Source organism: Dipodomys spectabilis, unplaced genomic scaffold, assembly GCF_019054845.1.
Source record: "Dipodomys spectabilis isolate Male_0828 unplaced genomic scaffold, ASM1905484v1 ptg000054l, whole genome shotgun sequence".
Lineage (NCBI taxonomy): Eukaryota > Metazoa > Chordata > Mammalia > Rodentia > Heteromyidae > Dipodomys > Dipodomys spectabilis.
The window spans coordinates 25,469,364-25,495,656 of record NW_024870731.1 but is presented as its reverse complement, the minus strand read 5'-3'; the positions used below and the strand labels follow the sequence as shown (position 1 = coordinate 25,495,656).

At 39.8% G+C, this 26,293-nt stretch overlaps 1 protein-coding gene across 4 annotated transcripts in view; it reads right to left on the bottom strand.

Moving 5' to 3' along the window:
- The window catches only part of Atxn7 (ataxin 7), a 135,170-nt gene that overhangs the window by 86,511 nt on the left and 22,366 nt on the right, over positions 1 to 26,293 (bottom strand). For 3 of the 4 annotated variants that reach the window (XM_042680127.1, XM_042680129.1, XM_042680128.1), the window contains 3 exons: positions 20,425 to 20,513; positions 4,962 to 5,267; positions 4,654 to 4,722 (listed from right to left, as the gene is read on the bottom strand). In XM_042680127.1, coding sequence (XP_042536061.1) covers positions 4,654 to 4,722; positions 4,962 to 5,256 — 364 coding nt within the window. In that variant the 5' untranslated portion in view covers positions 5,257 to 5,267; positions 20,425 to 20,513. Of the gene's footprint in view, positions 1 to 4,653; positions 4,723 to 4,961; positions 5,268 to 5,659; positions 6,429 to 20,424; positions 20,514 to 26,293 lie in introns of those variants that run through there. The other variant, XM_042680130.1, reaches the window with a different exon arrangement.

Below are 26,293 nucleotides of genomic sequence, written 5' to 3'. Positions count from 1 at the left end.
CCACTTGAACCACAGCATCAATTCCAGTTTTCTGGTGGTTAACTGCAGATAAGACTCTCGTGGACATTCCTGCCAGGGCTGGCTTTGAACCACAAGCCTCAGATCTCAACCTCCTGAGTAGCTAGGATTAAAGGTGTGAGCCACTGGCACCCAGCTAGATAGCATTTTTTTTTTTTGGGAGGGGGGGGCTGGTCATGGGGCTTGAACTCTGGGCCTGGAAGCTATCCCTGTGCTCTTCAGCTCAAGGCAAGCGCTCTACCGCTTGAGTCACAGCACTACTTCTGGTTTTCTAGTGGTTAATTGGAGATAAGAGTCTCACGATCTTTTCTATCCGGGCTCGCTTTGAACGGTGATCCTCAGATCTCAGCCTCCTCAGTAGCTAGGATTACAGGCATGAGCCACCAGTGCCTGGCTTATACAGCATTGTTAACTGGACTACAGGTAGCGTTTGACCAAGGGTGGCGCAAGTGAGGAAAGAGACCTGGTGCAGGAGTAGTGGCCTGAGACCTAGAGGCCCTTCTTTCATGGGTTAGTACAGCTTTCAAGGGAGTATGCAGTCACTGCAGCCCTGAAGCTCACTACAGGTGTCTCTCTAGTGAGAACACCAGCAGCCAAATCACACAAGTGCTTTGCAAGTATGCATTCATGTTCAACATGCTTCCAGGTGATTGAGGAAGGGAATTTACTTTTCACTGATCCCTGTAAAAGGCCTGTTCTAGAGTCCCCCTTGCCATGTGAACAGCTAGGTCTGAAATGGCAGTCCTGGCAAGCCTCAAACAAAGACACAGCATACATAAAAGGACACAAGTGGAAGTCTATACAAACAGGAAAAAAAAAAAAAAAGGAAACCAGAAGAAATGCTACAATCTTCGCAATACATTCAAAATAATTCACTGTGGGGCAGAAATGAAGCACGATTGGGCTATGACTCATTAGTCACTGAAGCTACTGAAGCTATGTGATGGCTACAAGAAGGTTCATTAAAATATTTTCTTGGCTTTTCTGTTTCCAATTGTTCACATGAAAAAGATGAGGGTAGGGGAAATAGGAGAAATCAAAGAATAAAAAGACTTTTCAGGCAAAGATTTTATGTCTATAATGTAGTATCTTTAACAGTATAAGTCACACAAATACCTGTTTTCAGCAAACTATGAACCATTTTTTTTCTCCTAGGAAAGAAAAAGGGTGATGTGTTGACTCAAGCCTGTATTGAGACTACCCATGTACTGAACCTTTCTGCTTTAAAAAAAATTAAAAATTACAACAAAACACTTAACTGCTTATAGTACCCACTGACCTCTTATCCATCTTGCTACAGACTCAGCTATGTCCTCATTATTTTGACTTTTTTTTTTTTGTCTGTCGTGGGGCTTGAACTCTGGGCCTGGGCACTGTTCCTCAGCTCTTCAGCTCAAGGCTAGTTAGTGCTCTACCACAGCACCACTTCCTCCCCATTATTTTGATAGCGAAATTATCTGTCCCTAAGTGTGGTACCAATCTTAGTTACTACCCTCCTCTCCTACCTAAATATCAAAGGTAACACAAATAGTATACTGTCTTCACTCTTTATGCAAAGTGTAAGTGAAGCACTAAACTGTGGCCAGAGAAAAGGGAAGTGCTGAAAACACAGCCTCTGGCCTCCCCTAGTGCCAAAGGAGAATGTTCCCCTACAATCTCTACACTGTGTGTTAAGTATCTTGTCTTTGTAGAGTAAGAATACTATGGAAAATCCATCATTTGAACCATTCATCCTCTACTGGCTCAATTCAATCATCCTTGTGTCCCAATTCTTTTTTTTTTTTTAGCAAATATTTACTGAGCACAGCAATGTGCAAGAGTGGTACATTCCTTCATCAACAATGCCTCTAACTTTTGGGACAGGCACTGTAGAGAAGCCATAACATAATCCCTATTTTCCAATGGTGACAGACAGGAAGCAGGAAAAGGTCATACAATAAATTTAAGAGAGGTTAGACATGGCTTCCTAAAGGAGATAAATTGTATTACAAGTCAGGTGAATATTCTTCCAAGGTAAGTGCCAAACGTATGGTTCTTCATACAATTCATTTATCTACATATTTACTCACAATTTCATCTCTTTTGCAAAAAGAATTAGAATAAGCTGGGTGTAGTGTGACTCATGCCTGTAATCCTAACTACTTGGATGAGTTTGGGAGGGTAGCAGTTCAAGGCCAGCCCAGGCAAAAGTTTTCAAGTCCCCTTCTCAAAAGAAAGTTGAACAGGGTAACGTATGCCTGTCAACCTAGCTACTTTGGGAAGCATATATAGGGGATCCCAGTCCAGGCAAGCCTGCTTGGGCAAAAATTAGTAAACAAAAATCCCACCAAAGAAAAAGTGTTGGAAGCATAGCTCAAGTGTTGTGTACCTACCTAGCAAGACCAAGGTTCTGTGTTCAAACTCCAGTACCACAAAAAGGAAAAAAAAATCCCCTCAAAACAAAAAGCTACCACTTCTATTCAATCAAGCATAGTTCCAGCTTGGTTATCTAGTATCTATAGCAGCCTCTCTCTCTCTCTTTTTTTTTTTTTTGGTTGGTCGTGGCATTTGAACTCTGGGCCTGGGTGTGCTCATCCCTCAGCTCTTCAGCTCAAAGCTAGCTAGCACTCTACTACTTGAGTCACAGCGCCATTCTGGCTTTTCTGCTTATGTGGTGCTGAGGAATCAAACCCAGGGCCTTATGCATGCAGGGCAAGCACTGTACCACTGAGCCACCTTCCCAGCCCCCATACTGTAAACTTTAAGAATAGCTTTAAGTCCAGTGCCAGTTACTCAGAAGACTGAGATGTGAGGATTATGGTTCAAAGCCAGCGGAGACAGTAAAGTCAGTAAGCCTCTAACCACCAAAAAGTTAGAATTGTGGTTCAAGTAGTAAAACACTAGCCTTGAGAAAAAATAAAAGCTCAGGGACAGCACACAGGCCAGGCCCCTAACTTCAAGCCCTAGAATGGCACTCCCCCACAAATTTTTTTTCAAAAGGAGTATCTTAATTAAAAAAAAAAAACAACACCTCTAATAAACACTATTAATTCCACAGTTCAGAAACATACTCATCCAGAGTAGTGAGTTAAGAGATCTTAAATATTCCTGGAAAATTTGCTGACAAATTCATTACCAAATATATAAATAAATAGAAAATAAATAGAGCAAGATTGGAGCCAGGCCATTAAACTGGTGTTAGGGCTAACTCCAGATTAAAGCGTGAAGTGAGACACTAAGATATTTACTCATCCTCTATAGGAAAATTATCAGTAATTAGTATATTTTTTCCTTACAGATTTAGGAATTCTCTATGGGAAATGTATCCACACCCAGAGGGTCAGATCCTCTAAAGTTCTATCCAACTACTTCCTATGAGAGTTGCCACCTAGTGATTTTAATTTTTTAAGCCCAGGCGGAATGCCAATTCAACACTAAAACCGGACTAACAACTGATTTTTTTTTTCTGTTGCAACATCACCCATAAGTCCTGTGTTTTCGCCCTTTCCTTTGCCCTCAAATAACAATTCTCATTTTGAAAATCAACTAATTTGCTCTAGAATGTGTTCCAACTGAAAGCTCTCATAGGGCTGCCAACAGCACTACTTTTCCTTACAATGCTAACAGGCCCAATAGCCAGGTGGGAAAAAAACAAAAACAAAAACAAAAAAGAGTAAGTGCGAAGAAAAAGCAGGTGCTAAAAACCAAAAGGAAATATAGATAGTAATAATGAGCCATTTCTGGACTTAAAAAAAATTGAGCAGCCAAATTTCTACCTATTTCTGAGCTCTAGATTAAAAAAAAAAAAACTCTGCCAAATAAATGGCTACATGTGACAAATCAAATTGTAATGGAGATGTAAAATCAGTATTTGGATCCCAAGGCTTAATCAAGGTCTTGTTCTTTCTCTCTAGTTCCCAGTCCGGGACAGGCATTAAGAAGCAAAAGCTGACTATTCAAGGAAAGGGAATTTTTTTTTTTTAAAAGGAAATCTCGACACATCTTACAGTTTCCATATACCCGACCTGCATTAGCAGCACACCTTCGCCTACACATATTTCTCTGGGCTATCCTTCTAACTAAACAACTTAACATTAATCAGACGGCTCTGCTTTCACTATGGGTCATATAGGCTCCTTCCCCAGCTTATTGGACAAGCCCAAAAAAGTCTGACCAACTGCATTCCTCCGTTGTAATGATTCTAAACGTATTTAAAATCCCACAGAAATAAGATTGCACAAGTAAGATGTCACCTTTTATCAAGTTCGATATTCAGTCTGATTTCTAGAAGAAAACTTAGGATACTGTATTAAAGCTGAAAATTCCTCCATTGGTGTTCTTCATAAAAGGATGAGACCTGAAGAGTTCTAGGTTCAACTCTATCTGATTGCCAAAGGATTCATCATCCAGCACTGCCTCTCATGCTGCTGTACCTTGCCAGGGTTCCACTGAAATACTTCAGGATGCTCTCATTACCCAAGACCCCAGAAACCAGACTTCCTAAAGTTCTGCTAGCTCTCCTCCTCCGGGAGCATGGCGGGGAGGGGAGAGGTGAATGGGTTAGGTGGGCTTAAGTTGTTGGCTCTGAGGAAGCAGCAAGCGGGAACTTCCCGGGGGGATGCACAATCTCCATCAGGGGGGCTGGGCTGGACTCACCTTCCCGACAGAGCCCCATGACTTCGCGGTTTTTCCCAAACTCCTTGAAACTTTCGTCCAATTCCGTCCCTAGGAGATACACACACACGGGAGGAGGGAGAGGCAGGTCAGTGGCCAGGAGTGTGACGCACGCTCACGCACGCACGGGGTAGGTGTGGGCACCTCCGCCTTCCGCAACCCAGCGAAAGATAGCATCTCCGACCCCCGAGGGGGCGGGTCACAGGACGGGAGGGGGAGGGGAGTGGGAGACGGGGGGGGGGGGGGGGGGGAGCGCGGGGCGTGGGGCAGAGGAGGGCGGGGACACTCACCGTCCTTCCCAGGAAGTTTGGAAGCCTCGACCCATAGATTCCACGACTGTCCCAGCATCGTTTCGGGACTAGGCAGGGGCCTGCGCTCCCCTGCCGTCGCCATTGCGGCGGCCGAGGTGGAGGCGGTGCCCGGGCCGCCGTCCTCCGGCCGTAGGCGCCGCGGCGGCGGCGGCAGCCGCTGGGGCTGCGGAGGCTGCTGCTGCTGCTGCTGCTGCCGGGCGGCCGCTGCTCCGCCCGCCGCCGCCGCCGCGCGGCGCGGCTCCCCCCTGACGTCATCCGCGGCCCGCTCCGACATTCTTTCCGCTCCTACAATGTAACAAAAAAGGGGGAAAAGAGTCGCGCGGGGGCTGCTTTTAAGGAGGCGCCGGGGAGTTCCGGCGGCGTGCGCGGCCCGCAGGCCGGGTGGGGCGCGCTGACAGCGCCCCCGGGCCTCCCAGCCCCCTAGCCCGCCTCCTCCCCCGCCGCCCCCAGCTCCGGGCGCAAAGTCCGCGGGGCCGGCTCGCTTTCGCTTTCGCCCCGCGCGGCTCCCGGGGCGGCCGTGGCGGCCCGGCTCTGCGGCGGCGGGTCCGCTGGCTTGCCTCTGCCCCGAGGACCGGGCGAGGAGGCCGGCGCCCGGAGTTAGCCCCGGTCCCGCGCCCCAACGGGGCAGCCCGCGGCAAGGAAGCCCAAGTTGCACCCCCGCTTCTCCGGCCGCCCACCCTGCGGCCGCTCGCATCCCCAGGCCGGGCCTGGCGGCCCCGCTCCTTCCTTCCGTCCGCGCGTCCGTCCCAGCGGCGGCGCCCGGCCGGCTCCCTTAAGCGGAGGCGCCTCCCGCCGCCTCCTCCCCCTCGCCGGTCCCTCCCTCTCTGCTCGCTCCGGCGAAGTTTGCTCGTCAAGCCCCCGGAGAGCAGCCAGGGAGAAGTCAGAAACGCAGCCTGCCACCTACGGAGCAGCCGGCCGACCTCGGTGCACCGACGCGTGTCGTCGCCGGGCCCCCCTCCGGGGCTCAGGGCCCCGGGTGGAGGAGCTCGCGCGCCGGCCGCGTCGCTCTGGGCGGCGGGCGGCCACACGGTTGTCAGAAGCATGAATGGGAAGCCGCGTCGGAGCGGACGCCCGGCACGCAGGGAACCGCAGGCAGGTGTGGAAGTGCCGCCAGGTGCCAGCCCAGGTGTCGGCTTAAAGACCCGCGCGCGTGAAGCTACCCACGTGTGCCTCAGTGGCCCACAAGTGGAGGTGACGATTGCTCCCAGAGACTTGAACTTCTTGTCAAACGAAAAAGGGGACCAGGAAATCGGACTGAGAGAGGAGAGAGAACAAGGCAATCTCTAACCCATTTACATAGTTTGGATTAAATGCCCAAAATGTCTCTAGTTCCCCTTTCATTGCTTTTGGAAATGATTCATTCAGCCCCCAAATACAAATCTCGCCGTTTTAAAATCTGACTCATTTTTAACTTGAGTTATTATCGTCTCCCCACTCCCACCCCCCACCTGTCTCCCGTTGTCTTTTCTTAGGTAGGGTGAGGAGAATGTACATTATTCCTAGAAAACATGTTTTTAAGATATTGACTTTGGTTATATTTTGCTCATTAAATTGGACATTGGCCTACGAAAGTTACCACCCTTCTCCCACAGCTACGTGTGCACAGCTGTGGGTGAGGATAGTAAGATAAAAGGCTGCTTAATGAACTAAAGCTTTCAAAGTATTTGAAACATCAAGCACTTCCACTGTGTTGCTACTATCACTATTATCTCAGACTCGTGAAAATTTGAAGCCTGAGACAAAAACTGATTCTGATCCTCTTTCATGCTTCAATAATATATCATCATTCTTGTAACCACTCAGGGGTACTTGCCTACAAGTGCTTCTTTCTTCCACTAGATACGTGAGAGGTCTGTTTTCCCCCATTCCTTTCCCTCAGTTCTTCCTCACTTCTCCCCTCCACCCTCTCTTTTTACTCAAACATTCAAAAAATTCAAACATCTGGTGGGGCAGAGATGGCTGAATTCTCTGTTGAACAAACACTATCCAACTTGCAGAGATATGGTGGAAAAATAAAAATACGAGAATGTTATTATGAGCCATATAAAAGCAGGATAGTGAGTTGGAAAGCTCTGTTTTAGGTTCAAATTTTAAAACCTGAGTTAGGGCATGCTGGCTAGCAACCAGCTGCTGCAGAAATCGAGGCAGGAGGATCTCTTGAGCCCCAGAAGGTTGAGACTAGCCTAAGAAATATAGTAAGAACTGGTCTCAAACAAACAATAACTAAAAAGTATTTAAAGTTTACACACACACACACACACACACACGAGGTGTTTTGGCTTAGAAGATTTAAATCTTAGCGTGTAAATTGTTATCTGGATTGCTTATTACCGAATACAAAAAGTGAAACTATGGGTGCTTCTAGTCCTTACCAAGGAAGGACAGGGTCTTTTTATCCTCTGGCTTTTCATTCAGAGAGCCCACCAACCACAGAATGAAAATGAACCTAAGAAGGATTGTGCAGTATGGATCATGTATAGAGTTTCTAATTTGTTGTCAATCTTTAAATATGGTGTCATAATTATTTTCATAGCATTTGTATATTATTAAGTAGTCTAGAGAGGATTTTAAGGACTAAGGGGGGAATGTATATAGGCTATATCTGTAAATACTGTACTATTTTATGAAAGAGACTTGAACATCTCCAAATTTTGATATCTCAGAGGTCAGGAATCAGTATCTTGGAAGCCCAAGGGATGACTATAACTCAAAACTGGTTGGATTGTAAGGATTAAAACTTTTAAAATCATTTCTACAACTTCTACTTCCTATATAAGGATATCAATGAGAAAAATCTATGATTAAATATATATTCCAAGCACCTGTGGTTCTACCTACTCAGGAGGCTGAAATTTGAGGACTGCAGTTCAAAGCCAGCCCAGGCATGAAAGTCAGTGAGACTCTCATCTCCAACTAATAAACAAAAAGCCAGAAGTGGCACTGTGGCTCAAATGGAAGAGCACTAGCCTTGAGCAAAAGAACTCAGGGGCAGTAACCAGGCCCTGAGTTTAAGCCAAGTACCAATACAAAACAATAGCAAAAAGCCCAAACATTCCTTTGGTGACAGTATAATATAATCTGTGTCCTCAGCACAGACTTAAAATTTTTTCACTCATTTTGAATCATGAGAATATGTATATTTTCACATGAAAATAACAATCTCTGCTTCCTTTGATTCATACTGAATTCTGTAATTCCACATGCAAATGGATGAAAATCTGAATTTTAATGGCATTTGGAATGCTCAGTATAGGGCCACAGCAATTTAGAAAGCAAAAAGAACTTGCTGGTTGAGGACAACTCTTCTGATTCCTGAAAGTACAGAGTGAGAATGAAAATCAGGGGAAGGATGGAAAATCCGAAGTTTAGTTTACTTCCTCAAGACATTACTTGATTTTTTTAAATGTGAAAATGTTTCACAATTCACTGACAGGGCTTCCAGTCAACGGGGATTAATAAACATTTTTTTTAATTCAAAGGTTTTGACTGATATTATAAAGAAACCAAGAGTGCTAAAAATAAGAAAATATTAAGTGCCTCTTGGCAGTATAGTAGTTATAATAGGAAATGATTCATAGTAGCAGCTATCTGTTATTGAGCACCTATAAGGTGCCAAGGATATGCCATAGGTACCTTACTGCATTAACTCAATATTCACAATCATTTAAAGTAGAGGTTTTATTATTCACAACCGACAGATAGGGAAAATGAGGTTGGCTTCTAGAACCAGACTTGTTATTGCTAAGTTCATGTAATAGCTCTTCCACTTACAAGCTATGAAATCTTAGGTACACTACCTGATTTGCCAGGGTTTCAATCTAATCAGTAAAATACAGATAAGGTCAATCTTCCAAAGAGTACAGCAAATCATCCTTTAAAAGCAAATTTTCAGACAAATACTTTACATATGATCATAAAATGTCTTACATCATGAGCAATTCAGTTCAATCCTTTCTTAGGAAGTTTACTACTAAATTAGAGAGAATGTGAAGACAATTCTCTTTCGCTGAGGACACTGCTTTTTAATCACACTCATGCCAATTAAAAAGTCCTAACTGCTAATAGATAGTGGTGTCCATAGATTTTGGGATTTTCATAATAGTTAAAAGAAATCACCTACAAAAGTTAAGATGGCAATCTGAAAATGTAGTCCTGATATTCAAATTTTAACATTTTTAATGTTTCCTATACAAAAAATACTTAATATAAATCTATGTACAAGAGGAACTCAAATACTTAAATTTTTCCTACATGGCCATAGTGAAGAACTTCGTAACATCATTCCTAAATATAACATCCTCCATACCCTAGAATACAAAAAGAAAATGGCTCACTTTACAATCATTTACTATGAAGTATTATGACATAACAGCATATTTCCCATGATATTTATGTACTTCTGATGCTATTTTATAGCTCTAGGGAACTTCAGTATGTCTGCACCTATAAATGATGTGTATCTTATAGGGTTTGAATGATGGGGCTTCATTTTAGCCAAGAGTTCCTAGTATCTTATCACTTCTGAGGCACTATACTAGGCACTAGAGTGAACACAATGGTAATTTCCCTAAGAACATAAGAAAATCTAAGAAGCAGGAAACAATTTTAATTCATTAAAATGTCTCGTTAAATGCTATCACCATTAGATTACATGTAGCTTAAGAAAAAGGTTATCAGAAATGAATCACTGACAAATTCTGAGCATTTCATCTAAGGATGTATGTAAAATATTGTCTTACTTCACCATCCAGATTGAGGACTGTTCCTAGTAAGTGCCAAGGCTAACAAGGTCTCTCTTTACAAAAACGATTCTTCATACAGCAGATTCACTTGTATAATGCCTTTTGTTCAAAAGCATTACAACATGTAATTTTAAAAAGTTGATCTTTCCAATTTTTAAATCCAGATTAATATAAAAAGGTTGAATCTGACTGAACGTTTTTTTAATATGAAATATCCCACACAAACCTTTCTTTGGGGGGGAGACCAACAGTTCCAATGCAACATTTAATAAATTCATAAACTAGTAACTACAGTGTATGTATCTGTGTAAATTACAAGGTTGACAACAAAGATTCTCCATTATCAAATCCAAGGGACTAAAGTTATTTAAGTTAACAAGAAACTCAGATTCAATAAATTAGGAATGTGTTGGCTTTGGTTTATTTTCTAAAATTGGCAGAACCTTCATATCCTTTCTAGCTTCTCTGACCACACACACCTGTCTCTTTCCTCCTTTTTTCTCTCCTAAGAAAGCAAAGTCTCTATTCTGCATAGGAGTTAACACAGGAAAACCTTCCTTAACTGGGCTCCTTCTAGTGAAATACCTTGTAGCTGGTCATAAATACATTGGTATTCCAGTAGAATAATGGAAGGAAAAAAATAAATTCATCAGCTCAGTGGCTAGAATTGATGACAATCAAGTGCAAATTTAGAAATAATAAAAGTAGTTACAATGGTGGGGACTAAAAAATGATGAATAATTAGCTTTTGAAAACTTAACTTCTACAACATGCATTATTTGCTAACTAGTTAATAGCTTTGAATTTTGACTTGTCTTTTTTATCATATATGTTTAAAGTAGTATATACATTATTCTCATAAAAACATTGATGAGGAATAAGAAATTGATAAGAGATTTTTTTAAAATACACATATAAAAGGTAATCAATTATAACATAAAAGGTAACAAATCATGAAATCTAATAAAACGAAAAGGCTCAAATATATAAAGAGACTTAATACTGACCTGTAATTTTATGATAAGCTTGACTAGAAATCTTGACTTTCTAAGTCTTGTTTTTTATTTTTTCTTCCTGTGCAGGAACTAGGGCTTGAACTCAGGAACTAGGATAAGGGACCTCCTAGTCCCTTAGCTTTTTCATTCAAGGCTAGTGATTTACCACTTGAGCCACAGCTCCACTTCCAGCTTTTTTTAGGTAACTGGAGATAAGCGTCTTATGGACTTTCCTGTCCAGGATTGGCTTTGAACCACAATCTTCAGTTCTCAGTCTCCTGATAAAGTGGATTACAGGTATGAACCACCAGCACCCAGCTTTGATAATTTTGTTTTAAAAAAGAAAAGGGTTATAATTATAAAAGTGAAAAGGGGAAGACGAACCAATATTTTGCTCTAAAAGGAAGCTGGGAAATCACTTAGCCTATTTCCTCATGTACAAAATGGGTAAAACAAAAGTTATCTACCTTATGAGGAATATTAAGTAATTGCTAGTACTAAAGCATGCCATAATGTCAGCAATTATTTTTATCAGCATCTCCTCTGTGACATAGGAAGCTCCAATTTTATTCTATCCATGCTATACCCCTAGATAGTCTTGCTACAGATACAGCAGTCCTTTATTACTTTCAGGGACTCCCAGGGACCACTGAAACCAACAAAAAACTCTCCCATAGAATTCCTTCCACAATCTGTCCCTGCCTCAACTCTACCACTTTTGTATATTCAATTTCTTCCCCCTGATAGTCTCTGCCCAATCAAAACAGCCACTCCATAGCTTCTAACATGCTCAGCTCCAACTCCCAAGTCATTACTTGTTTCATCTATATGATCCTTCCCTTGGCTGAAATACTATCCAATCTATTTCCTCAATTTCAATTTCTTTAACAAAGTCTTTCCTGATTTCTCCCATTAAGCACAAGAGAATTCATCCCCACCACTACTAATCAGCAGAAATTTAGATTGAGATCAAGAGTATGTGCTATGAAATCAAGATGACAATGAGATATATGTTAGGGACAAAAAAGGTTTGTATTCAACATAAAGAGTCATTTATAACCTGAAAATCACTTCTTTACAAAACATGATATGTGAACAGGTTCCTAAGCTGGTCAGCATGTGCCTAGGGTTGAATTCTAGGAAAAATAATATAGGAAGTATTAGTAACAACACAAATATCACTTTCCTCTTTAGCAAACTGTAGCCCAAGCTACAGATGCAAAAACATGGTGTCCTCATTTTTCCACATTTGTGTATGTGTGCGTGTGTATCATGGGGCTTGAACTGAGGGCGTGTGTGTGTGTGTGTGTGTGTGTGTGTGTGTGTGTGTGTGTGTGTGTGTGTGTGTGTGTGTGTGTGTGTGTGTGTGTGTGTGTGTGTGTGTGTATGTGTCTGTCTGTCTGAGCCTATGCTCAAGGCTAATGCTGTGTGTGTGTGTGTCTGTGTCTGTCTGTCTGTCTGTCTCTGAGCCTGTGCTCAAGGCTAATGCTCTACCACTTGAACCACAGCTCCACTTCCAGCTTTTTGGTAGTTACTGGAGATAAAAGAGTCTCAAGGATTTTCCTGCCCAGGCTGTCTTTGAACTGCAAGAGTCAGACCTCAGATTTCTGAGTGGCTAGGACTACAGGTGTGAACCACTGGAGTCTGGCTCCCCTTTCCACATTCTTTCTTTCTACCTTGATTTAGCAACATACCTTGGTTTGTACTGCTTCTCAAAGAACAGATTGCTCCAAGAAAACTTCATTCCCTCTTTACTGCCAAAGTAAAGCCCTTCTTAGTAAAGGTAAAAGGATGGCAGATTTAACTATCTTTTCCCAAAGTGTGTTTGAATTACAATCCTTAAAAGCAATTCCTGTTTTTCTCTCCCACTAAGTACACATAAAGCAATTCTCATAAAAAATGTGACCCATAATAACTCAAGTGACTACTGGCCCCTAACCATTTCTTTCCAAAAGCACAAAATTATCACACTCCCATGACCATTCTAATTTTAGATAATATCATCAATGGCTCAAGTTCCTTCTCTCTTTTTCTGTCTGTCTCTCTCTCTCTCTCTCTGCCTCTTGTCTCTGTCAGTCTGTCTGCCTCTCTTTCTCTCTCCCTCTCCTTTTCTACAGTACTGAGGATTGAATTTGTCTTGCCAGGCAGGCACTCTACCATTTGAGCCATGCCTCCAGCCCCTTTGTATATTAGTTGTTTTTGAGATAGGGTCTAACTTTATGCTGGGGCCAGCCTGGACGGTGACCCTACTACTTTATGCTTCTCTGTGTCAAAAGAGATGACAGGTACGCACCACTGTGCCCAGATACCATATTTCCTCCATAGCTGGAATTAGAGGCACATGCCACTGCACTGAGCTTTGGACTGAGATGGAGTCTTTTGAATTTTTATCCCTGGTCTGATTTCGAATCATAACCACCCATGTCTGTCTCCCAAGAGCTAGGATTACAGCAATAAGCCACCACGCCTGGCCTCATATTCTAGAACTTTTGGTCAATATAAAGTCTTTAGAACCTGGGAACTTTGATCCTCTTTCCATCTCCCCACAGAATGCTCTAAATGAAGAAATTTTGGAAGCATAAACTGAAACAAAATTGCTCTTGATGAAAAAAATCTGCTCTTTCTGCTTCTCAAAGTTTCCCTCCCCTCTCCAGTTAAGAAAACAGATACTCCTCAGAGAATATTAGGATTTTCTAAATGGTTCTGGGACAGTGACAGCAAGACAGCAATCAATAATGAGCTAGAATCTGACTCATTAAGTATTTCTTGAAAAACAAAACCAAACAGATAAACTGGATGTCAGTAAAACTCAACTTTAGTGCTTCTAAAAACATCATCAAGAAAGTGAAGAATCCACGAAGTGGAGATGGCTTTTGCAAATAATTTTCCGATAAGGGACTTGCATCTAGACCATAGAAACAGTTACTACACCTCAATGTTTTTCTAAAAAGACAAATCTATCATTAAAATTAGCAAGTATTAATACTATAAACAAAAATTAAATGAAAAATATTCAACATCAACAGGTATTAGGAAGAAGTAAATCAAGCTATGATGTCAGTAATCAAAAGGATGTCAGTAATCAAAATCTAACATCAACAAGAAATTATAAAATGGAAACTATTTGCAAAAATGTAAAGAAGTAGGACTTCCATACACTGATGGTGGGAATGTAAGATGGTACAGCCACTCTAGAAAACAGTTTGGCACTTACTCAAAAGGTTAAACATGTTGGGTACCAGTGATTCATGCCTGTAATCCTAGCTACTCAGGAGGCTAAGATCTAAGGGTTGTGGTTTAAAGCCAGCCCAGGAAGAAAGTCCCCCAGGAAACTTTTTTTTTTTTTGCCAGTCCTGAGGTTTGAACTCAAGGGCCTGGGCACTTTACCTGAGCTTCTTTTGCTCAAGGCTAGCACTCTACCTTTTGAGCCACTGCGCCATTTCTGGCCTTTTCTGTTTATGTGGTATTGAGGAATCAAACTCAAGAGCTTCATGTATGCTAGGCGAACACTCCAAAGACTCTTATCTCCAATTAACCACTCAGAAACTGGAAGTGGTGCTGTGGTTCAAGTGGTAAAGCATTAGCCTTGAGCACAAAGAGGCTGAGGGACAGTACCTATAGCACCCAGAACCTGAGTTCAAGCCTCACAACTGACCCAAAAAAAAAAAAAACCCCAAAAAACTAAATGAAAAAATAAACATAAAATTAGCAATATAACCCAGCAATCCCACTTTCAGGTGTATACCCAAAAGAACTGAAAACAGACTCAGACATTTATACCCCAGTGTTCATTCACTATTCACGAAAGACAAAATATGAATATCAGCCGATTAATGAACAAATTTTAGTACAGCCATACAGCTATACTATAATACATGAATGGATCTTGAAAACATTACATAAAGTGAAAAAAAAGTCAGATACAAAAGGTTAGTGTTACGATTTGTATATGAAATGTCCCACAGAGATGCACATATTGAAGGCTTGGCCCCAAATTCAGCATGTCAGAAGTGATAGGAGTATGAGGGCTCTAATCTCATCACTGGAGCACTCCATTGATGGAGTTAAACCTGAATGGACTATTGAGAGGTGATGGAAACCTAAGGTAAGGTCCTAATAGGAGGAAGTGGGTCTCTGCCCTTGAAGCGTTACCTTGTTCCTGCCCATGTCTGGTCCTGCTGCTGTGAGAGGTGCAGCTTTGTCTCACCATGTGTTCTACCACAAGAATGTTCTGCTTCTGCATGGGCCCCAAAACAATGGATCTACATGATAATGGACTAAAATGGAACCATGAGCCAAAATAAAGTCCCCCACCCCAAGTTGTTTTTCCCAGGTATTTTGCCATAGTGTCCAACAGTTGACAAATTGTCATACATTATATGATTTCATTTATATGAACTATTCCGAAGAAGCCAATCTAGGGAGACAGAAGACAGATTTTCTGTCAGATTTTCTCTAGAGGGTCAGGAGAGGGGACTATGGAAATCAGTGCTTAATAAGAAAAGAATCTTCTTTCCAGAAACAAATTGAAAATGTTTTGGATCTAGATATAGGTGATAGTGGTACAACAGTGTGCACTAAAAAAAACCTTGAAATTGTACACTTTAGATACCATATGGTATTTAAAATTGTATGAACACCAGGCTATTTTTTAAGGCCAATATTATAATTTGGAATTTCACAAAAAATTCCAGACTGACTTCTCTTGAAAAAGTTCTATGATTGGTCATTACCCACCACAGCACTGCTCATGGCAACTACAAGTTAGAGCTAATTCTGCCTGATTCCTACTATACAAAGATCAGAGTATTATCTACCCCATCAAACAGCTGTGAGGTGACAGTGAGTTAACAATACCTGGAACAAAGTAAGCACTCAGTTTTAGTTCCTTTTATATTTTATGATACTTCACCTTCTTTCTTATAGAGCTGCATGGCATTTTTTGACTTTTTTGTTTTTACAAATAAAAGTATACAGTGGGTAATATGACAATATCAAAGAAAGAAATGACTACATGCCAAGATATAAATTTTTAAAAGCAACATGTAAAAAATACTATGCATATAATGTGCCCATTTTGGTAATGATGTTGGCAAGTCTATGAATAGATCATAATCTAGGTAACTCTGAATTTATAAGGAATAGAAGGTGAAAGAAGCTTTAATTGCCTAAACATAAGGAGCTTATATGTGGTAGATAGATTTTTAACAATATACTTTATAATCAGGCACTGTTATAAAGCTATTACACAAAAGAAGTAACTCAAAACTAACTTTTAGGTTTTGGGAGATGGTTACAAAACTGCATTAGTTGAATACTAGTATTACAGACTGGTAAAATCAGAGGCTATTTCCTTTGCTTTGAAATTCAATTTTTAGCTTAGATTCCCAAAGCTTCAATCTTTCCTTCTTTCTCATGGAGTATAAGATCCTATATAAGATCCTATACTTTGCAGCTGTTCAACTTGTTCTGGCAGTCAACATCTTTCAATATCTGTCCGACCCTCATCATCCTTTACAAAAATTCCACTTTAGCCAAAGTAGCTACTTGCATCCAAGACACAAAATATATATCCATGAAAGTTATTCTGAATACCATTATCTTTTTTTCACTGTGGTAAAGTTCACACAAAGTAAAAACTCACCATTTTGACCATTTTTAAAGTGAACAATATAATGGCATCTTAGTACATTCACAATGTGGAACTATTAAGAGTTCTACAACGTTCTCACCAGCCCAGAAGGAAAGCCCATATGCATAAGCAGTCATTCTCTAATACTCCTTCCTCTATTCCCTAAGAAATCACATATGCTTTCTGCCTCTCTGGGTTTGCCTAGTTTGGATATTTCTATTAAAGGAACCATAGAATATATGTGCCTTTAGTATTGGCTTCCTTTACTTTGTATTGTTTTCAAGGTTTATTCATGTTGGAGTTCATTCCTTTTATGGCTAAATAATATAGCAGTCCCCACCTATCCTAAGTTTTGCTATCTATGGTTTTAATTACTGGTAGTCAACCTTGGTTGAAGATAAATGGAACATTTCAGATATAAAAATATATGTATTTTAAAATATACACTGTTCTGGCCTGATGAAATTTCTCATCATTCTGCAACAACATGTCCAGAATATGAATCATCTTTTTCTCTAATGTATTTATGCTGTTGATACTACTTGTCCATTAGTCACTTTTAGGTGGTCTCAGTTATTAGACTGACTGTCATGGCATTATAGTGCTATGTTCAAGAAATCCTTCCATTGTAGCTTAACACTATGCTACAAAGCACCCAACTTTATTAACTTACATCAGCAGAGGAAGAATTGAGAGAGCAATACTGTAAGATATTTGACAGCTGGGCATCGGTGGCTCATGCCTGTAATCCTAGCTACTCAGGAGGCTGAGATCTGAGGATTGTGGTTCAAAGCCAGCCCCGGCAGGAAAAGTCCGTGAGACTCATCTCCAATAAATTACCAGAAAGCCAGAAGTGGCACTGTGGCTCAAGTAATAGAGTGCTAGCCTTGAGCTGAAGAGCTCGGGGACAGCACCCAAGCTGTTCAAGATCCACAACTGACAAAAAAAAAAAAAAAAAGATTATTTTGAAAAAGAGGAAGTCAATAATATTTATGTAAGTCTTCTAGTATATTGTAATTTTTTGTTGTTGTTGATTGTAGGGCTTGAACTCTGGGCCTGGGCGCTATCCCTCAGCTCTTCAGATCAAGGCAAGCGCTCTACTACTTTAGCCATAGCACCACTTCTACTTTTCTGAGTGGTTTATTTGAGATAAGAGTCTCACAGACTATCCTGCCTGGGCTGGCTTTTGAACCATGATCCTCAGATCTCAGCCTCCTGAATAGCTAGGATTATAGGCATGAGACACCAGAGCCCTGTAGTATATTATAAATGTTTGATTTTATTATCATTAATCTCTTATTGTATCTAATTAATAAAAATGTTAGCAAATGTATGCATGAATGGGAAAAAAAGTATAGTACTTACAAGGTTGGGAGTATCTGTTATTTTCTGAATCTACTAGGGAAGTGTTTTTCCTTCCCTACTGGAGATTGCACCCAGGACCTCGTACATCCTTGGCAAGCTACCATTGAGCAACAACTCCAGCCCTTCACTGGAACAGAAACCAAAGGATATGTACTCTAGTGTATGTACATACCACATTTTATTCATCCATTCATTAGTTAATAGATATTTGAGTTGCTGCCACTCTGCAGCAATTGGGAATAGTAGCATACCATCATCTCTTACCTTTCTTTACCTCATGGGCTAACCAAAAGCTAGTTTTCACTTGAGTGTTAGGTCAATTTTCTATTTCCCAACTTAGCCTGACCCAAAGTTCTTAACTTCCTCTGATTTTCTTTGCAAATTCTATAACTGAGATGACAAAGTACCAACAGAGATAGGAACCTTACTCCAAGTTTCACTCCAACTGGGCACTTTTCTTAAATTAGTTAACATTGAAAACTTCATTGAAATTTTCTTTAAAGTTCCTATTTCCCTTAACATTTTTGAAAGTCTGACATCATTATCCCCTGTCTGGTTTATAGTCACAGTTTAACTCATTTCACTGCTCTTTACCTCTGTCCCTACAACTGATCTTAATGTAGCAGCCACGTCTCTGCTCAGAACTTCCCAGTGGTGACCCACTTCTATTAGAATAAAAGAAAAATCCTGTTCTGTGGCCTTATACCTGGCCTTGTGCCCTATTTGCCTTACCATTTTTTCCAAATTGCTCACTTACAGATGGTTTCCTCCTCTTACTTGCACAGCCAATGCAGACCACATTGGCTATTTGCTCACTCCCAGAGAGAGAGAGAGTATGTGTAATGGCTTACTCTTTCACCCTTCATATTCAAATCTTACCTTTTTGCCCCTCAAAGTGACATTTAAAAATTTAAGTACTACTTCTTATCTGCTCACCAATTCTTATCTTGATCTGTTTTTTCTAATTAATAATTATTTAATAATAATATATACTGTGTTTACTTATGTTTGTTCTCTTCTGTTTCTTTCGGTTAAAAAGTGTAAGTCAGGTGCCCATGGTTCACATCTATAATTCTAGGAATTGATCACAAAAAGATGATTAAGAATATATGGTCCGTGTGTGTGAGAGAAAGAGAGAGAGAGAGGAGGAAGAGAGAGAGAGAGAGAGAGAGAGAGAGAGAGAGAGAGAGAGGAGAGAGAAGAGAGAGAGAGAGACTCTAAGGCAATTTAATCATTACACAGTATAATATGTTGTGTATGACAAATATACAGAATTCTTAAATTTTTTTAAAAAGAGTACACAATCAAAAACAGGATCTTTTATCTCTTTAATTTACTAATTTTTCCTCAGTGTCTAGAAAAGAAGAAAGCACGTTAGCTAGCACTCAGTGAGTGGATACTGGAGCTACAATCAACCAGTGCTTACAAGGGGCTGCCATTTTACATTAAGCATGGAGTTGGCAGTTCCTCACAATTTCATCCTGGCCATTTTTTTTCCTCTTTATACCTGACCCTACAGAATTTTGAGTCTGTGACTCTTCTTTCTCTGTCCCTCCTTCTTGGTATCATATTGATCTTTCCATCTGGTATTCACAAAAGATTAAGTTATAATTGTTATTCACAGAAATCATCTATTCATTATTATTTCTCACAGCCATTCCTTTACATACAATAGATACTTAGTAATGAGTACTGAATTAAAGAGCTACTTTGGCAATCTGTAAAATTTGTTTCCTCATCTTATGGCAAGTGCTCTACCACTTGAGCCACAGTCTACTTGTAACATTTTGATGTAGAGCAGAAGAATTTTAAGGGCCTATTTTAAGGGTAGAGACTTCATAGCTGCTTAGACTCTTGTTCCTTTAAATGCATAAACTGTTCTTTTAAATATCTAGAACTATCACATTCTTCCTGAAGCTATGTCTTAGATTGGTAATGGTAGAAACGTTATCTTCACAGATCAATGTGAGTCTTGTACAACATGTTTCCATTTCTGCTGCAGTTGCTTAGAACCTGATTGAGACATCACATTTGTTGCCCAAGTATGATCAATTCCAGAAGCTGAAATTCCTTTAGTTTTCCTGTTTAGGTTCTGTTCAGTTTTAGCCTTCAATGACTCAACTTAAATTGCATATTGAATTTTAAGTCCTCTCATTCCTTTCAGAAGATGAATTTTTTAAAAAACCCTTTACTCATACTATAAAACTAGCTATTCTCTCCATATAGTAAATGCACAATGGCAAACATGTAGTGAGAAACTCCATTAACGATGGCTTTTTTTAAACAAAATAGCACTACTCATAAGTTCAGAGCTATCTGGGAGCTTGGGCAAAGGCACTGGGAATAGACAATATTGATGAACTGCTTGGTTTGTAATTGTACCTAGTATCTTCCCTACTCTGAGTTGCTGGGTCTACATTGTGATGGGGAAGAAGAAATGAAGACCTGAGAGAGCTTCATTTGGAAGAAAACCAGCATACTTCTGGACAACATCCTAAGAACAAGTGGGTATAGAATGGGAGATAAGTGGTTATCTTATTCTGAAGTCTGCAAGCTTTAATGAAAGTGTGTGGAAGGCAGTGTTATTTATCAGATTTTGGGTTGAGAAACAACATTTAACAGTATCATAGTTTATACATTCATTTTCACTTTATATTAGGAAGATAATACTCAAGATTGTGCTTAAACTTAAGATATTACTGAGTTACCTTTGCTTTGGAGGGCAGGCCAAAATTCTTGATTGATTTACCAGTGAATCTTCATTTGCTGCAATTGTGGAAGCACTTTCTTCACAATTCTGTTCAGATTAAAAGAATAATAGTAAATAAGGCAATGGGGTAAAACAGTGGATATAAAGCTAATCAGAAATTTATAATCCTATTAGTTGCCAGATGGAAAAAAAAAACATTACATGTGCCTTGAAATGTCAAATTGTTAAAATTCAAGGAGCTTTATCAATTTCACAACAAATGCAACCTCATTCTTTTTTACAATAAACTTAACTGACTGTATTTACAATAATAAACCAGGAACAAATGATTGCTTAATATGTACATAGAGTCAACTTCCTGGGGATTAAAATCATTGTGCATAATTTTCCATTAATGAGTTTTCACTTAATTAAAAAAATAGCTATTTGGAAGCCAGTTCCTATGAAAACTACCAGAATCACAGATTTAACACACACACACACACACACACACACACACACACACACACACACACACACACACACACACACACACACACACACACACACACACACACACACACACACAGTAAGATGATTACTTAGAAAGCTACTTCAGTCCTTTATCATTCAGCAATTTATAAAAGCAATGCATAATACTTGAATCAAAACAAAAATTCAACTCATCTTCCTAAAAGAACAAAGTACTACATTATCTTCATAGTTATATATACACATTTCACATAAAATTGGGTACTATTTAACTTGGTGGGGAAGCAATGAGGTAAAGTCAAAGGACTGGAGATTAACAAACCAGAGGAAGAAATTTAGGTGATTTTCAAGTCAGATGACACTTTGATGGGGCAGATGCTGTCAAAGTATAAAGGCACAGGGCAGGATGATTTTCTTATGGAAAATTCATCACAAATATACTCTCTTCTAAAATCTATACTAGCCAACACACCAAGGTTGGTAGTAGAAATATTGTGTAACTCAACTTCTATTTATTTTTACATACTGTAAAATGGTAATGCAAACATTTCTATGATTAAGATGCTAAGATACTAATGAAGCATCTCTGAAAGTTAGTGAACATCTACACCATGTTTTGTACATGCATTCGTCATTACTTTTGCTGACTTTCAGGTTATTCTTGGATCATATGCTTACTTTTTCCCTTTTGAAAAAGTTTCAGTTTATTTGCCCACAGAAGGCTATTCAGTAATGCTTAAAACCATCCCTACAATCTTAGGAAGCCAGATGTTTCTCTTCTCCAGATTTCTAATTCTTTGCCAATCTGTATCATTAAAAATTTCAGCTTTCCATTTTAGTGCTCCTTTTCTTCCTTACTTCCAATAAAAGCTGCTGTCTTGCTTAATGTGTCTGTCTTGAACTAAAATTAATTTTTGCATGCTAGACATTTTATAGTTATGCAAAAATCACACCAAGTAAACTACAAATTACTGTGAGAGACAGTCGATACAGACATTGTGTTTGAAATAACCATTCACCTCCCTGATGGAGATTCCTTTAGAGTAGACTGGAGGTGGAACAACACTGCTATCACATTAGATTCTTACTTAATATTTCACTAAATCAGGCTATTTTTTTCAATTTTCCAGTAAGGAGACTCAATTTCTCTGAAGGGTCCTAGGAAGTCACTAGCTTTTGGATGCTGGCAATCTTTCCCAAATAGTTTTAGCTTTAAAATAATTCACCATTTACTAGCCCCTATCCTTTTTAAAATGCTTTATAGGAAATCATCGGTGAAAGTAGTAATGGCACTTACTAGCAATAAGCATTTAAAAATAGTAACTTTTCTACTTAGAACAGGGTTCAAAAATCTTTAGTATATATTCTTTCATTTGAGGTTCACAACAATCCTGTGTTTGAAAGAGTTGCTTTATGATCTCGATTTTACTAGAGAGGAAAAACACTAATTGCTCAAGTTTGACCAGAAAATAAATGGTTTGAAATTGGCACTAGAATCAGGCCTTTGGTGCTATTTGGTTCGGTACACCAAGAGCAACTTAATTTTGTTTTGCAAAAAGAAACAGCTTGAAAGGTAAACTGGGAAGAGTTTACTAGAACCATAAAACCTGATAACTTTATTTAATACCTTTCATGTAGCAATCAATCTATAAATATAATTTAAAAAATATTATTCTAAATGATGGTAGTTAGAGGTAGGAGAGAATAGTAAGAAAGGATGTAACTTAACTGAAAAGTCCTGGGAAGCATAAGCTCAATTTTACTCTGCTTTGATTTTAAGGGGTGGGGGAGAGAGAAGATAAGAATATATTGTGGAAATGGGAAGGGATTTAGAAACATTCCCTGGCTCACTTTAAATAGAGAAAAACCCATACACAGGCAGTATTATATTGACTTTTACAAAAAAATGGTTTTTCTAAGAGTAACAATTCCATGTACTTCTAAGAATCTACATCACCTCTTGTTATATAATTAACAATACAATTAATTAAAAATTAAGCAAAAGAGGAAGGAAAAGCATGCTAAACCAAACCACTCTTGTTTTGCAACATAACAGTATAAAGTTACTATTCTTAAATCTTAACTTGTAGACTACAACCAAGCTTTAATATGAAACTGGCACTGTAGGTGTTTTGGAGGCATGGAAGAGAGCATGACAGGTGGTCCCTACAGGGAGCATGACTCAGTTTTGACTTGATCCTTCCTATCTTGTGAGTCAGAGCTGGGGACAAATCTAAAACCTTGAAGGCTGACTCCAAATTCTACATGAAGAAGTCTGAAAGCAAGACAGGCTTACCCATGCTGATTTATATATTCAGCACTCATACGTTGAGTATATGCTCTTAGTAATGTACAATGCTTGACATTGGATCAGCAGCACATCCAGTAGTGGCTGAGCTACCTAACTTCCAGTAGCAAACAGAAAACACACAATCTGTTTTGTCTTTAATAATTATGAAAAAAATTATAGTGGGCTGGGAAGGTGGCTCAGTGGTAGAGGTGCTTGCCTTGCATGCCTGAGGCCCTGGGTTCGATTCCTCAGCACCACATAAGCAAAAAGAAAAAAAGCCGGAAGTGGCGCTGTGGCTCAAGTGGTAGAGTGCTAGTCGTGAGCTGAAGAGCTGAGGGACAGGACAGCACCCAGGCCCAGAGTTCAGGCCCCACAACCAGACCAAAAAAAAAAAAAATTATAGAAATTGGTTATCAATTTAAAAAATCAGTTAGAGTTGCACAATCTTAAATGCCTAGTATATCTTGGAAAGCCCAAAACTCTGGCCATAGGGCCATCCCTCCTGCAAGGAGACAATGGCTAATGCTGTGCCATGGATTGCCTCCTGTCACTGAGCAGTACTTTCCCAAGTACCCACCTGGCTGCATCCTTTATTTTCCTTCCAGGAGGGAGCCATGACAAGCTTTCTCCTTGGTAAATTTAATGAAATCCTACTCTCTGCCCAACACTTTTTCAATGAAGCAACGGAATATTCCCCTCTTCAAAGGTCAGTCAGAAATTGCCACTAATAAGGACTGCTCTCGAGTCACTTCCATGAGCATTATGTGGCTAAAAACACACCAATGATTGGCTTTGGCCTACACCAATTATGAGGAAGAGTTTCACCAATTCTAGCCTAGATTTCAGAGATACATTTCAGTTCCTACAGTCTGTTCTAAGGCTATCCCAACACTTCATGCAACCCCTCACAAGGAGTTTAACTTGCTGGTAATGGAGCTTTACTTTCTGACAGCATCTACATACCTATACTACATTCAGTCTGAGTTTTCAAAATGGGTTCAAACAGCTGTCCCTTATTCCTCTGTCATTTCGGATGCACAGATCCTCCATCTCAAGTTCATCTAACATAACACTGTGTCTCCCAGGATTCAGAGGTTAAAAGATTCTCTCTTCCTTTCAGCTGAGGGAGGATCAACAAGACATTTTATCCATCAATTTTTGTTAAAGTGCCTTATTTCACCATTAGCCTGAAAGAAAACTAAAAATATAATAAAGTTCTCAGTATTTCTCCAATTTGTCACTTATAAAACCTGGTCAAGTGAAAGGATTGCAAAGTCAGGCTGGTGGTATAGTTCAAGTGGAAGAATGCCTGGCTTGCAAGCATGAGGTCCTGAATTCCATTCCCAGTACCATGAAAAAAAAAAAAAGAAGAGAAAAGAAAAGAAAAAAGAAAAGAGGGAAAGCAGGAAGGAAGGAAGGAAGGAAGGAGAGAGGGAGGGAGGGAAGGAGGAAGGGAAGGAAGGGAGGGAAAGAAGGAAGGGAGGGAAGGAGGGAGGGAAAATAAGAGGCACTGATGGGTCACACCTATAATCCTAGCTACTCTGGAAGCTAAGACTTGAAGACTGAGGCTTAAAGCCAGCCTAGAAAGGAAAGTATAAGCAACTCTTATCTCCAATTAGCCACTAAAAAGCCAGAACCAGGGCTGTGGTTCAAGTGGTAGAGCGCTAACCTTGAATGACATTGCTAAGGGACATATTCAGACCCGAGTTCAAGCCTCAATACTGACACAAGAAAAAGAAAATATAAAGTCAACTTACAAAAGTATATGCCAACAATAATAGTAACAGTAGCTCACATATATTGAGTGCCTACCTCTCCAGTACTAATATTAAACCCTCAGATAGAGGGGAGTAAGGAATTCTTATCATGCTTCTTAACAAGAAAGGCAGAAACAGGGAAGTGGAAAGGAAAGCAATCAAATACTAGACAAAGTTTAAAATGATCCTACCTCTGTTCTTCACCATCTTCTATTCCTACCACTAAACAGAACAGAAGTACTAGGTGTCAATTCCAAGCTAGGCCCCCAAATCTCTGGGACTTGATCCCAGAATCCTCCATACTCTCTGTTGGTAAAATGGACAAGACTTGGGCATCTAAGGGCGAGCAGAGCCACAAAATTCACTCCTGAAAAACTGGGAGAAACAAGAGACTCCTTGTCAACCAACATTGAACTTTGACTTGAACAAGAAACCATGTATTACTTTAAGCTACTGGGGTTTTGAGCAGCTATAGAAGTAGGCACACCCTAATGCAGTATTACTATTGTTATCACAATCTTCATACCAGAGATCAGTGGCTTATTGTTAGTATACCATATAGTAAGCAATATTCTACATCTTTAAAAAAACTGTAAAGGTGATGAACAGGGGATTCTAGATACATAAGTAAGGTAGTGAGTACATTTCTTTTGAACACTGTTATCCCCCTCCCTCATTTTCTCCTGCTTTCCCCTTCCCACACCACTCCTCTACAAATTGTAAAATTCATTTCCAAACTAGTGTCCTGTGAGTTCATCCTTAGTTCATCCTTTGTCCTGCTGTTTCTGTGAGTCCCTTTCCCCTCTATGGATCAGATAAACTTATATACAAGACAAAGGGTACAGAAAACTAAAAAAAAATTAAAATAACTGCAAACAGTACCTAATAAAAACCTCATTTCCAATTCTTGGAGCTCGTTTTTATACGTTTCATTATATATGGTCATATGCACCTAGTGATTGGGCTATTTTGATCCTCTAAGAATATTATAGACATATTCTAGTTATTACAAATGAGGGAAATCATGCAACTTACATCTCTTTGGGCCTGGCTTGTTTCAGCTTAATCTAATTTTTTTTCAAGTCTTTCCATTTCCTTCGAAATGGGGCAAGGTCATTCTTTCTGATGGAAGCATAGAATTTCATTGTGTATATATACCACATTTTCTTGATCCATTCATCTACTGAGAGGCATCTGGGTTGGTTCTATATCTTAGCTATGGTAAATAGTGCTGTGATGAACATGATTGTGCTGGTAGCTTCAGTATGGCCCTGATTCTACATCTTTTAAATATAGTACTTTACACAGTTCTGTAAGAGGTAATATCTGCATTTTATAGGCAACAAGTC